The sequence below is a fragment of the Rattus norvegicus genome, chromosome 14 (genome assembly GCF_021556685.1).
Source record: "Rattus norvegicus strain SHRSP/BbbUtx chromosome 14, alternate assembly SHRSP_T2T, whole genome shotgun sequence".
In the NCBI taxonomy this organism is placed as follows: Eukaryota; Metazoa; Chordata; class Mammalia; order Rodentia; family Muridae; genus Rattus; species Rattus norvegicus.
In genome coordinates this window covers 84,114,655-84,128,265 of record NC_141547.1, presented here as the reverse complement: position 1 = coordinate 84,128,265, position 13,611 = coordinate 84,114,655, and the positions used below count along the sequence as shown (strand labels likewise).

At 43.4% G+C, this 13,611-nt stretch overlaps 1 protein-coding gene across 5 annotated transcripts in view; it reads left to right on the top strand.

Moving 5' to 3' along the window:
- Positions 1-13,611, top strand: part of Nf2 (NF2, moesin-ezrin-radixin like (MERLIN) tumor suppressor) — an 83,354-nt gene that overhangs the window by 16,163 nt on the left and 53,580 nt on the right. For 4 of the 5 annotated variants that reach the window (NM_013193.1, XM_087582363.1, XM_087582364.1 and 1 more), the window contains 2 exon segments: positions 10,450-10,575; positions 12,609-12,731. In NM_013193.1, the coding sequence (NP_037325.1) occupies positions 10,450-10,575; positions 12,609-12,731 (249 nt within the window). 5 annotated transcript variants of the gene reach the window in all.

The following is a 13,611-nucleotide window of genomic DNA, read 5'->3' as shown; positions in this document are numbered from 1 at the left end:
CTAAGGTATTTTTAGAAAAAGGGAAACAGTATGTGTCACCAAAGGGGGAAATATGTATCTTAAGGCCTAGTTGTGTAATTAGAATTTTAATAAGGAGTGTCATAAATTCTTGCTTCATTGCAATCATTACTTAGGAGTGTTCTACTCAGAAGCTCATCTAGCTATCATCATCATTATCATCAGCATCACCAGCCAACCACAGCACTTATGGAGTGTCCACAGATTGTGCAGCGCTTGTTTATATTCTGAGAGACTTAAAGTAAGAGTGTGCGTGCGTGTGTGCGTGCGTGTGTGCGTGCGTGCGTGCGTGCGTGCGGCATACCCTTGGCTTTAAAGAATTGGTGGTCTGTAGAAGAACTGGAGAAAAGACTGGAATCTTGGGAGAAGATAAGCTGATTTTTCCAATATGTGAAATACGTACTAACTTTTGCATGATTTTGGGTGGATGGTGAAAAGAATTGAATAGTTCTTAAAAAGGTGTAGACGCATGTAGCTTTGCTGACTGGGGTATGTGTAGACTGAGTTATAATAAGGTCAGATAATTGGTTGAAGGAGAGAAAATGCAATTGCTGGAAAGCCTTGCAGCAAATAGTCCCCAGCTCCAAAAAAAAAAAAAATAGTTTATATATACTGAGCACAATAACAGATGATTGGAGGACTGGAAGAAGAAATTAATTGCTAGAGTTGATTATAGCAGAACCTGACAGGGTAGGAGATTGGGAGTAGGCTCGTTTGTTTTTGGTTATTTGGTTGGTTTTTAAGACAGGGTTTCACTATGTAGTTGGTCCTAGTTGTCCTGAACTCGTTTTATAGACCAGCCTGGCCTTGAACTCACAGAGATCCACCTACCTTAAGTGCTAGCTAGTATTAAAGGCATGCTCCACAGCCACCAGGCTAGATTGGTGAATTTTTAAAATTGTCTTTTTTTTTTTTTCTGCAAAGAGAGAGTTTTAGCTTGTGATAAGGGATATAGGCTTCAGGACTGCAGAGCAGCCAGAGCAAATCAGATTTTCTGTTTTGTTCTTGTTTCTATTTGTAGGATTCCTTGTTCCCTATGGTGAGTAGTAATGTCCACATGAAGGGATGTGTCCCTTAGTTGCAAGACCAAAATGCGGGCTGTTTTTGTAGTTTAAATTCAAGGGACAGGAAAACCCTACTTTTGTGGTATAGTCTTACTCCTTTTGTATTTTTCTTTGATTAACCAGATTTTAATGAAGTTCATTTTTCACCTATCACATAGCAAGTTATCTGTATAATGTTAGGGAGCAGGTTGCTGGGGATTGATATGCTTATGTCCACCGAGTTGCACTCCTGGCCCCTAATAACTCTCCATTGTGTGTGTTCGTTTTGGCTTTTGATTTTTTGAGATGGTGTTGCTTTGCAGCTTTGACTGGCCTACAAATTGCTATATAGAACAAATCTTCCTACCTCACAGGATTTATAAGGAGTGCACCACCTGGTTGGTCGGTCTCTCTCTCTCTCTCTCTCTCTCTCTCTCTGTGTGTGTGTGTGTGTGTGTGTGTGTGTGTGTGTGTGTGTGTGTGTGTGTGTTCTGGCCTGAAACAGACACTTAGAGATCTGCTTGGCTCTCTGCCTCCATGTACTGAAATTAATGCTGTATGCCAAAATGGCTGTTGCAATCTCTCTCTTTTTTTTCAAACCAGATAAATAAATAAAAGTTGTATTAAGACTTGACTCTTATACCAACATCTTAAATTCACAAGCCTTCTTTAAATTTATTCTCATAGGCTATTTATGACTATAAACGTCTGTTGTGGATAAACGTGGAGAAGAGAATCACATTCATCTTGAGCTTTCCATTTCTGAAGTAATGGCACACACGGGGCACAGGCCCTGAGCCAGAGAAGCCCAGTCCTTCTGTCACACTCTCTGTAAGGAATCTAACCTTTCTGCAGTTCTTATGGTAAATGCCAGAGCAGCTTGTGAGCTAATTGGAAGGATCTGATAACCAAATGGGTTCTCTGGTTCCGCTTCTCTCTCTCTCTCTCTCTCTCTCTCTCTCTCTCTCTCTCTCTCTCTCTCTCATATCAATAGCTAAACAGGCGCACTGTGTGGCTGCTGGCTGATGGCCCACCTTCATGTTTGTGAAAGCCTTTATCCTGGTTCTTTCCAGTTCCGAGTTGTGTGTAAACTCTGAGGTGTTCTGTGGGTTCTAATTCTTTGCCATTCACATCTAGCATCCCAGTTGGGCTTACTTCCAGAGTTGAACCCTTGTTTTGCTGTGGCCTTTCCTCAACCTGTGGCCTAGTTTCCTCTCATCCTGCAATGTAGTATCAGTGTGTACAAGGAGTTTGATTGTCAGGGGCTGCACAGTGCTATCAGAGAAAAGAAAAATGCAGCGTCGAGACTGACAAAGTCAGAAAACAAATGGCAGTGTCAGGATTTCATAAAACCCTGGCCAACTGGTGAGATGGTTGTCCCGGCTAATAGACTCCAATCAACTCCCCGGTTATTGGTGCCATTTGCTTCCTGTAACTGAAAAGTGCTGCATTCTAGCTATGTTCCCGCAGTGGAGGGTGAGTGTTCAGTGCTATTTACTTAAAACATTCTAAAGTTGATAAATGACAAGTGCTTCACTCTGGGTAAAGCTTGTAAATCTAATGCCTATAAAAAATAACAAGCCGACAGCACTTAGTCCTGTTTATAAAGTTCATACACATCTGTCTTTGATGCAGGCGCAATATATATCCATGACATCACACTGTGGCCTGTTACCATAACAGCCGTAGCCCTGCAGCTTCCCAAGGCCCTCCTTCCAGCCCCTCTGCCTGGAGAGCACTGTAAGGATAGGAGGCCTGCAGAGGGCATGTGTCTACCTAATGAGGCTGGTTTTCCACTCTTTTGTGCCTTTCTTTCTTTTTTTGCAAAGCACCCTCCTTCCTTGTGCAAAGTGAATGCCTGCCTCAGCCTTTTCCTCTTCTCTAGTTAAGACCGGGGAAGAAGGCTGCAGAAGTTGAACACTTTAGCCAGATGGAAAGAGATAGGTTTAAATGTACACCTCAGGAAAACCAGAGACTGTTCTATTTTTGACGAACTGTTCAGAAAAGATGATACACCTATACTTAAAAAAAAGCCTACAAACACCACACACTACACAGCTTGGCTCCTCGACTTGAGCAGGGGTGGTGAGGGAATAAAGAAAGGACAGACACTAAAGAAACGGTCAAGATGCACAGAGAGGCTGGGGTGCATGGCTGTGTGTGCTCTGATGGCACTGCGCTGAGTGTGACAGACTCTGCGTTTATGTGCAGCACAGGGTGAGTGGCTAGTCTGTGGGACATGCCTGGAGACAAGAAGTCTGAGGCTGGCCATATCCAGGGGGAGGAAACTGTAGTTGCTAGGTTTTGCATACACTGGTCAATCATTTTAAAATATTGGTATTTGGAATAGAGGAAGGCTTTGAATTGTAAGCCTCACAACTGTGGGAAGGCTTTCCCAAATTGCAGTGGGTCTGAGGTATTGATCCTTGATAGGCATGGCCATGTTAACAATGCATACTCAAGAGTTCATCTGCTATTTGCATGTTCACTCATTTCATGCTTCCTCAGCTCCCTGCATACAGGACTGGCAAGATTTTCAGTGGTTAGAGTTCCTTCACAACCTGAACATTTTTTTTTTATTAATTTTTATTTTGTGTGTATGCATGTTTTGCTTGCATGTGTTGTACGTGCACTGCATGTATATATGCTGTTCACAGTCAGAAAAGAGTGTCAGCATCTCTTGAAATTGGAGTTAAGGACAGTCGTGAGCTGAGCTGCCATGTGGGTGCTGATAACACAACCTGTGTCCTTTACAAGAGCAGCAAGTGCTCTTTACTGCTGAGCCATCTCTCCAATCCCCCTGATGATCTGAATTTGGTCACTAGGGTGCACATGGTGGAAGGAGAGAACCAACTCCCTAAGCTAAGCTGTCCTTTGACCTCCTCGTGTGTGTGTGTGTGTGTGTGTGTGTGTGTGTGTGTGTGTGTGTGTGTGCGTGCGCGTGCGTGCGCACCCCTCCCCAAATAAATGTAATTTAGAGATTATTTTAAAAGTCCGTAGGGCCATCTAGTGCCACCAGGATGATTTATTTGGCAGGTAAAGGTACTTGCCACCAAGTATGATGATCTCAATTCAAAAATTTTGGGGCCCACATGGTAAAAAGAAAGAACTTAACGAATTGTTCTCTGACCATATGCATTCACATATGTGTATATACAAATAAACCAAAACGTAACAAAGAAAGAGAAAGGTCTGTCATAATATAAATGTAGTTCTGAAAGGCTGTGTGTCATCAGGGGTTAGAAACACTGTTTTTTTGTTCCACAGTACAGGCTAGCCCAGAAATTTGTGTCCATCTTCCCAAAGGGCTGAGATTATAGGGCTTGTGTCATCAAGCCCTGGCTAGGAATGTTTTAATAGGAAAATAAATAGGAGACACAGCCCATTCATCCTAGCTTCTACTCCTGCTATTGTTAAATGCATCTCTGCTTTGATCTAGCGCCCTGACACAGCCTGGTCCCAGGTCAGTGCAGAATGAGAATTGTCACATGGACCAGGCCAAAGCTACATATTCAGCCCTGCATTGAACATTCAGTGCTACAGATTGGAAACCATGCTGTTTGTCATATCCTAGAAAAGTACAGAGAGCATTCCTTTACTTTGCAACAGCTTGGACCCAAGTAGACACACTGTTCCTTCAAGCTGGCATGACCTTCCTTTTGTCAGCTTTCTCCACGAGACCCAGCTCAGCCAGTGTCTCCTCAATGAAGCCCCCCTCCCTCAAGCCTCCTAGGCTTGACTTGTGTTCCCACAACAGCCTGTTCTGTTACCACGTAGCAGATTCGTTTTTCCTTATCCATTTACCTGTCTCCCTGTCAGAAAGGAACAGGGACTGCATCTTGTCCTGGATTCATCATTAATCTCCTGTGCTGAGCACAAAGACTAGGATGTAGTGGGTGCTCAATAAATGTTGTCAAGTGAGTGATAGTGTGGTTAGTTCGATGAGAATTGGGTACCCTTTCCCATCTGTCATCCATCACTGTGGTATGAAGTGGGGCTGGGAGGCTTTAAGCAGCACACCACTTAAGAATCAAAGGAGGGAGGCAGAGTGAGAATTAACAAGGGCTACCCCTTATTGAGTGTTTATTTGCTCCGGGCCCAGCACTGTCTTAGTCTTTTTCAATGTATGAATATACTTAATCCTTAGATCAATCTGCCAAGACAGGTTCTGCTTATTCTTCTTGTTAAAGCATAAGGAAGTCAATAACTTGCCCAAGGTCACACAGCAACAGCACTTGAGATAAATACTGGTGGCAGATAAGTCACTTATCTATACCTTTTTGCCTGGTTCCTGGAAAGAAGCCCTGATTTTTTTTTTTTTTTCTTTTTTTTCGGAGCTGGGGACTGAACCCAGGGCCTTGTGCTTGCTAGGCAAGCACTCTACCACTGAGCTAAATTGCCAACCCCAGAAACCCTGATATCTTGAGGTATCCAACTTGTGTACTGATTTAACTTGCCTTCTGTATGTCTAGAATAGTACCGGTTGTGTTCTATCCTTAGGAGCCTAGAGGAATAGTCACCAGAGTATCTTCTGGATTCTGTGGATTAGATGCCACCAGTAGAGTTAGACAGTTGAAAAAACATCTTGTTTAGATGCTGAGGATTTTGTTGTTTTGTTGATTTTTTTGAGACTACACTATGTAGTCTTGGCTGAATTGGAATTCACTGTGTAGATCTGCCTGCCTCTCAAGTGCTGGGATTAAAGGCATGGACTATTACACCCCATGCCTGTCCCTTGTTTTTGTTTTTTTTGAGTCTTACTATAGCACTCAGGCTGACATTGAACACAGTCCTCCTACTTCAGCTTCTTGAGTGCTAGGATTACAGGTCTGCCAGTAGTTTAGTTCTCATTTTTTTCATATCTGATTGTGTGTGTGTGTGTGTGTGTGTGTGTGTGTGTGTGTGTGTGTGTGTATCCATGTGTATCCCAAGTGCAGACATAGGTGCCTCCAGGCTGGCATGACATTTTGACCACAAGACTCTGCTCAGCCAGTATGTCTCCTCAGAGAAGACCACTTCCCTCAGGTTTCCTGGGCTTTAAGAGAAAAACTCTTTTCTCTTGCCACTAGTAGGTCCTGAGGATCAAACTCAGATGGTCAAGCTTGGTGGCAGGGTGCCTTGACCTTTGAACCATTTCACTGGTTACTTTGGTTCTTTTGTAAATTCAGAAGTATTTTCCAATAAAACTAAAATATTTCATTTCTCCTAAGGACCCGTTTTTGTTCTAGACCTTTGTATAAACTGTTCTCTCTGCAACACCCTTTCTTTTTTTTTTTTTTTTTGGTTCTTTTTTTTCGGAGCTGGGGACCGATGCAACACCCTTTCTTGCTATCATCTTCTCCAAACCCAATCTTGCTCTTGGCTTCTATTTTCTACCATGTCATTTCTGTGAAAAGGGAATTTCTTTCTTAGGAGTCCCAACAGTCCCTGGGTATCCCTGTCATATCAAGTGTTTCAGTGTTGTTCACTGTGTTGATCATCTGTTCTTGACTGACTTCTGCTCAAAACTACAAAGTGCAGACTTGTCCCTTGTTACCTGTTGGTTCTCTGTACCTTGGACTGTCCTCGGACACAATGTGTGTTCACTGTACAGTTGGAGAAGGAATGGTTATATGGGCTATGGTCTAAGCCTCTGAGCCTTGGGTTTTAACATGACCTAGTCAGTCATATTAGACAGCTGCTATAGGATGTGTCTTGTGTACTCTGTAGTCTCCATTGGTCACCGGGGATGATGACTAATGCCGCTCCTAGTTAGAGGTGCCTACAGTCTACAGAGACCTTCAGATGACAGTGAGTCATCTGAGCGTCAGCATAGTGCGGTACCAGACAGAAAAATTATCATGCTCAGCCAAGTCAGCTTGTACCCAGAGAGCCGAGCCTCCCTTCTACAGGAACTTGACAACTCTCTAGACCACCTCCGGCCAACAGTTCTTATGTGTGCAGAAACGGAAATTCACATAAGGAAAGTAAAGGAAACCTCATGCATTTGAGAAAGAACGTGTTGAAAAGCATGACCGTTTATAGGGTAACATGTGAAGATTAACCAAACAGAAAACTTGTAGATCTGTTTTGTTTTTATTGTTCTTGTTGTTTTGAGTCTCTCTGTATTGTTTCAGTATTGTTCACTTAGTTGTCCAGGTAGGGACAAAAGATTTGGAGATCACAGAACTGGGTCACACAGTGTGAGACTAGGGGTTTGCCTACCTTGGATCACCATGAGAAGAAGGGCCAATTGGTGGCTCAGTTGCTCAGGCTTACACCAAGGGCAGGAGTTCACAGTGGGTGGGTGCTGAGGCTCATTTTAGTTCTGACAGTCCATGATCCTTTGCACGATGTCAAAATATAAGTAGGAAAAAATGTAAGTAGGGCATTCTGAATTGTTCTGAGAATTGTTCCTCTTCACTTTATTGCAAGCTCCATGGGGGCAAAGACATTGTCTTTTTGCATTTAACAAAAATAGGTCTGCATTTTTAAAAACAAAGAAGTAGTGGCGCATACAGGATAAGTTAGTACAGTAGTATGTTAAGGTTTGCAGCTCTCCAGGATGCAGTCTCATTCACTGTCCCCTTGGGAGCTCTCCTTACAGTCCTCTCTCTGCTCAGCCTGCTTGTTGGCAGCCCTTTGTGCCAAGACCTGGCCTGGCCATGGCGCTGAGTTACGGTGGATCAGAAGTGATGTCCTGATCTTCTTGGCCCTTGGATATTTAACTTCTTCAAGTTAACGCCTGTCCTTTAGTGGCACATTATCTTGTGGCAAGGTAGGCATTTATAATTTATATACTGTGTCCTGCTTAGAATAGAGACAAGAGGACAGTCAGCATCCTGAAGCTTCCCGTTTTCCAGAATAACTTCCTTAGTTAAATCTGCTTGTAGGAATTAAGACCTTCCAAGGATTTTTCTTTTTTTAATGATTTTTATCAAGTCTTTTTTTTTTTTTTTTTTGGTTCTTTTTTTTGGAGCTGGGGACCGAACCCAGGGCCTTGCGCTTCCTAGGCAAGCGCTCTACCACTGAGCTAAATCCCCAACCCCTCAAGTCTTTATTATATACACTGTCGCTGTCTTTAGACACACCAGAAGAGGGCATCAAATCCTATTACAGATGGTTGTGAGCCACCATGTAGTTGCTGGGAATTGAACTCAGGACCTCTGGAAGCGCAGTCAGTGCTCTTAACCGCTGAGCCATCTCTCCAGCTCCCTTCCAAGGATTAAAGAACCTCTCTGTCCAGTTGTTAAATGGGTGCGTCTATCACCTGGCATTGTAAAAGGGGGAGAGCAGTTGGGATTTAAAATAAAACTCATTTATTTTTTCCTATTCTAAAGATTTATATCATTAAGGTATTCTAGGGACCTCATTATAGTCAGAGAGGGCGTGGGGCTAAGGTTACAGAATAGATAGTATAAGTGCCTTGCTTGGCAAAAGACCAAAGTCAGTAAACCACTTACGTGCCGAGGTCTTGGTGTTCTACCATTTGGGTTGCTGATTCTGGCTGCAAACAGAGAGATGGCCTCTCCTGTTGATTTATCTGCAAAGGACTGTTCATTCACATCTATTAAAAATAGACTGGAACTGGGTGTGTGGCACAGTAGTAGGATACTTGCCTAAGATGTACAGACCCTGAGTTTGATCCCTAGCACTTGGGGTGGGGTGGTAAAGGGGTAGGCATGGCTGGTGGGCAAAGGTGCTTACCATACAAGCTTGTATGTAGAAAGGTGGAAGGAGAAAACCATGTTGTCCTCTGAGCACACAAGCATTGAGGTCAGCCTCTGCTTCCTCACCTTGTTTGTGCTGCTTTAGTTTTGTTTTGTTTTTTTAGTTTATTTATTTAATGTATCTGAGTATACTATCTTCAGATGTGAGTTCACTGTCTTCAGACACACCAGAAGAAGGCATCAGATCCCATTACAGATGGTTGTGAGCCACCATGTGGTTGCTGGGATTTGAACTCAGGACCTCTGGAAGAGCAGTCAGTGCTCCTAACCGCTGAGCCACTTCATGCTTCTAATTTTACTTCTTTGTTTCTCTCTGTCTCTGTCTCTGTCTGCTCCCCGCCCCCTCCCCCCCGTATGTGGGTCGGAGAGCAGCCTGGGCAGTCAATTCTCATCCTCTATCATATGGGAGGAGGTGGTCAGACTTGACAGCAAGAGTCCTTATTCAGAGAGCAATTTCGTGCCCCCCTCCACGCTTTAAGCTAGATGCCCACTGGGCCTTGAGTTCCTTTATTAGGCAAGTGTGCCACCCCTTACCCCACCCCACTCCACTCCTTCCATGCTGGGATTACAAGCAAGGGCCACCACAACCAACTCTCCATGAGTGCTGGGATCAAACTCAGGCTCTCATGCTAGTGTGACAAGCTCTTCACTGATTGAGCTATGTCCCAGTCGGTAGAGGTTTTCTAATGGGGGCGGGAAAGAAGCAGATGCTTCTGACGTCAGATGATTCCGTCATTCCCTTACATTTGAATCTTGGTTAGTCATGCATGTGTTTCATATGATCATAACTGTGCTCAGGCGGTGTTGAATGTTATCTGAGGCATGGCATGGGGGTAATTGGAATGAGTAACCAACAGTGGCTAAGTGATAAAGGAAAAACTAGTGGCTTCACTCACTCAGCTGCCCTGCGTCCTCTTACCGACGAAGATGTTTGAGCTTGCTTTTTCCAGCTTCACCCTTGAGTAGCAAAGAAAAGGTTTAGCAGCGATTCTTCAAGTCCTTTTGAAAGTGAGGCTATGGAGTAGACATACCATAGTATATTTGTGTTTTTTCATTGTGTGGGTTTGAACACTGAATGTTTAGAATTGTTCTTTGTGACATGAGCAACTGCTTGGGTCTAATGAAGCATCCTGATAGAGACCTGCAGTTGGCCTATGAGTCTCTCATGTTCTTCTGTTCTACAATTTGTGACTTTGTCACAGTTTCCACATATTTAATTTTTTTCTTAGTAATACTAGCTTTTTAAGTTAAAAAAATACTTAACCTTTTATCAAAAGACAGAGTCACGATTTAAAACAAAAATCAGCAAAAAAAAAAAAAAATCTCAAGGGAGTTAGTGTCTCACAAACTCACCATCTTCCTGGGCTAATTTGGGAGGCTCGCCTCTCCTAAATGAGGCTGCTTATTTACCAGGTTTCCTGAATTAGCAGCTCCAGGGATATTGAGATCTTATGGAACTGTCCAAGGAGATATTGTGTGTGCTCCGCTGCAATTAAACCATTAAGCTCTAATTGGTATTTTCCCACTCATGGTTTTGTGTGGGAAGCATTAAAATTATTTGGGAATTTAGTGTTCATCAGCCATTTTGGTGACAGGAGAGTACTGAGAACAGTTGTGTGTGTGAGCTGATTATGATTTTTGCTCACAGCATCCTTCCCTGTTGCTTTGCTCTATTGCAGATGAAGTGGAAAGGGAAGGACCTGTTTGATTTGGTATGCCGGACGCTGGGGCTTCGGGAGACCTGGTTCTTTGGACTGCAGTATACAATCAAGGACACGGTGGCCTGGCTCAAAATGGACAAGAAGGTTGGGCTAGATCTCGGGGAAGCCAGTGGGGGAGGCTCGTGCTTTCTGGTTGTCTGTTTGTTTGTTTTTTCCTGAGCATGCACTTACCTCATTGTTGAGGTGAGACAAGGACGTGGCAAAAAAAGGAACAATTTTTTAAATGAAGTCATGTATGTAGAAAACAGGTCCTATGGGCCTGTCTGTCCTCCACAGCCTCGGATATTGAACCACCAGTTAGGTTTTATGGATGACATTACCACTGTCTTTGTACTTTAAAACAACGACAGCAATTTATGTCTGAAGGACATTTTCCTAGGGCTCTTGTTCTTTCCAGTTGTTTTTTTTTTTTTCATTTTCATATAATTTATTTATTTTCCTGGTTTTTGTTTTTTAACAAGTCTTTGAGAACATCAGGATCCTACTGACTTACCCATTAATAAGGAATAAAGAGCCAGAGATGAAGGGGAATGAGCTTCTTCCTCAGAATTCTCTGTGGCTTCTTTTTTTTTTTTTTTTTTTTTTTCTTTTCTTTTTTTCGGAGCTGGGGACCGAACTCAGGGCCTTGCGCTTGCTAGGCAAGCGCTCTACCACTGAGCTGAATCCCCAACCCCTCTCTGCAGCTTCTTAAGTATGGAAAGGTTTGGGGTTGGGGATTTAGCTCAGTGGTAGAGCGCTTGCCTAGAAAGCGCAAGGCCCTGGGTTCGGTCCCCAGCTCCGAAAAAAAAGAACCAAAAAAAAAAAAGAAATCTAGGTTTCTAGCAAACTGAAGGTGATTTGGAATGGATATGACTTAAGGAAGCTGCCCTTTAAGGGGTTCATATCCTCACACAGAGACATGCCCATCCATTTTCCTGGCTACCCAACAGTGAAGACTGCTGGAGAACAGGGCCTGAGGACCCCTGATTCCCAAGGTCAGTTCATGTCTAACTCTGACCCTAAATGTTACTGCTATCAGTGTTACCCCCAAAGTTATCCACTGCATAATATGATGACCAACAAAAGTCTCTTGTCTTACTAGTATTCAGTGAGGTATTCAGATTGTGTTCACAGCATATACGTGGTGAACTCCTTCACGTTTAGAACTCCTGTTGGTTGTCAGTTTCAAATTGTCACTCCAGTGACAAGAAACTCAGTGCCACAAAGAGCCAGTGTCTAGGAGAGCAACCTAGATTAGGTTTATTTTAAATCCCTTGGGGACTGCCACCGAAATTTGGGCAGGCACGTGGGGAGTTATATATCAGCGACGGGAAAGCTTTCTGTATCTTTTTATGATTCTCAGCAAAGTGAATTTTAAATCATACCTGAGTGTTAGCCAAATGGATATTAGATGGGGGCATCAGGAGTCATAGAACCTGCTGCTCAAAGGAAATGAATTATGACACATGTTCATGGAGCCTGGCTGCATGTTTATGTCCTGAAATGAAATTCACTCTGGAGACCAGATGGTCCAAACTTTTCAGGGGGTGGGTGGGATTGTTAGAAGATTAAAGGCGGACGGTGGTTTATTTACTGCACTGCAAGCATTTTGTGGACATCTCTGGAAGATTCCAGGAACAAAGCATTGTGATGATGGATATGTTTCACTCCTAGTATTCATAACATGTAAATGATCTCACAGAAACCTAGTTTACTGTGTTTAAGCTGTATTCCAGTGGAACCTATTAGAGTGGGCAGTAAGAAAAAAAGAATAAAGGAAGATGTTGTTTCTGATTTTTTTTTTAAATCTTCAGTCTTCCATAAATGATAATGCCCAAGATCTTTGAGTTATGGTTTCTAGTTTGTAACTATTTTCTGTGGTTTTGAGAATCCTGGTGCTGTCACTGCAGCTCCGCTCACCCGGTGAGTTATTGATTGATTTGGTTCAGAACCCCTATGTGAAGTAGATATTGTATCCTGCTACGGTTGGCTCTGTGAATGCTTCCAACTGTAGAAACACAGCCTTTAGGAATGTCACAGGGGAAGGGATTTTCTGCCTTCCCTGCAAAGCATGCTTTGAAGGCAGTACATGAAGAAGAGAGCCAGCACAGCATGTCTTTTGCTCTGCGATTCTGCAGGTGTTGGATCACGATGTTTCGAAGGAAGAACCAGTTACCTTTCATTTCCTGGCCAAATTTTATCCTGAAAATGCTGAGGAGGAGCTAGTCCAGGAGATCACGCAGCACTTATTTTTCTTACAGGTACACTAGCCGTGCTATCTCCCCTCCCTCCTCCCTCCATTCCAAGAGGACCAGTTCAGGTATGGTTTCAGAAGCAGACCAGGGCAACCCCTTGGAATTAACCACAAACACTTCCACACGGCAGAAAATGTTCTGCCTCCAAATAGTCCTTTGGTTCAGTAATGGAAAAAAATCTTCAGAGTAGAACTGGCCGAGCAATGAGGATTGGTGTCAGATGAGACCGCTGAGGTGTGATGATGAAGAATAGACAGAGACCCAGGATAAACCCTCCGTGAAGACGGACTCCTATTTCTTCTAGCTAACTTCAAAGATTTCTGACGTTATAAAGAAAAGCCCAGGTGCTTAGCAAGAGTTCCTTTAAAGTTCAGGATCTGGGTCATAGAGGCAGGGCTTCTGAATAGCAGTGCCTCTCGGTCTGTCCCTCACCTAAGGTGTTTCATTCAGCCTGCTCTGCTACTCTGGGTATGTGCTTCCTTTCCTCCTGTACTGGAATGCCAGCCGCTAAAGACAGGCTCCCTGAAATGCACTCGGTATTCTTCAGCTATGGTTGAGCTTCATGGCTGGCTGTAGTGACTGGCATGCTGCTCATGTGCCTTAAAATGCCCACTGTCCCGGATGTTGAGGATTGTAACAGGCCATTAATTACATTGATTCCCCAGAAGTCCGTCTGTGATCTTTTACACAGTCTTTGTACTCTGGAATCTCTGTGTACTGTGTTCATGATACAGCATGTGAAATGTAATATTACCCTCCAAATAATGTTGTTTAACTACACTGCCAAGGCTGGCCTTGAGCTTACGATCCTTTTCCCTCAGCTTCCCAAATGCAGGGATTATAATATGTGCCCCCATGCCTGGTCAAATAGTTTCTTTCACCAAAG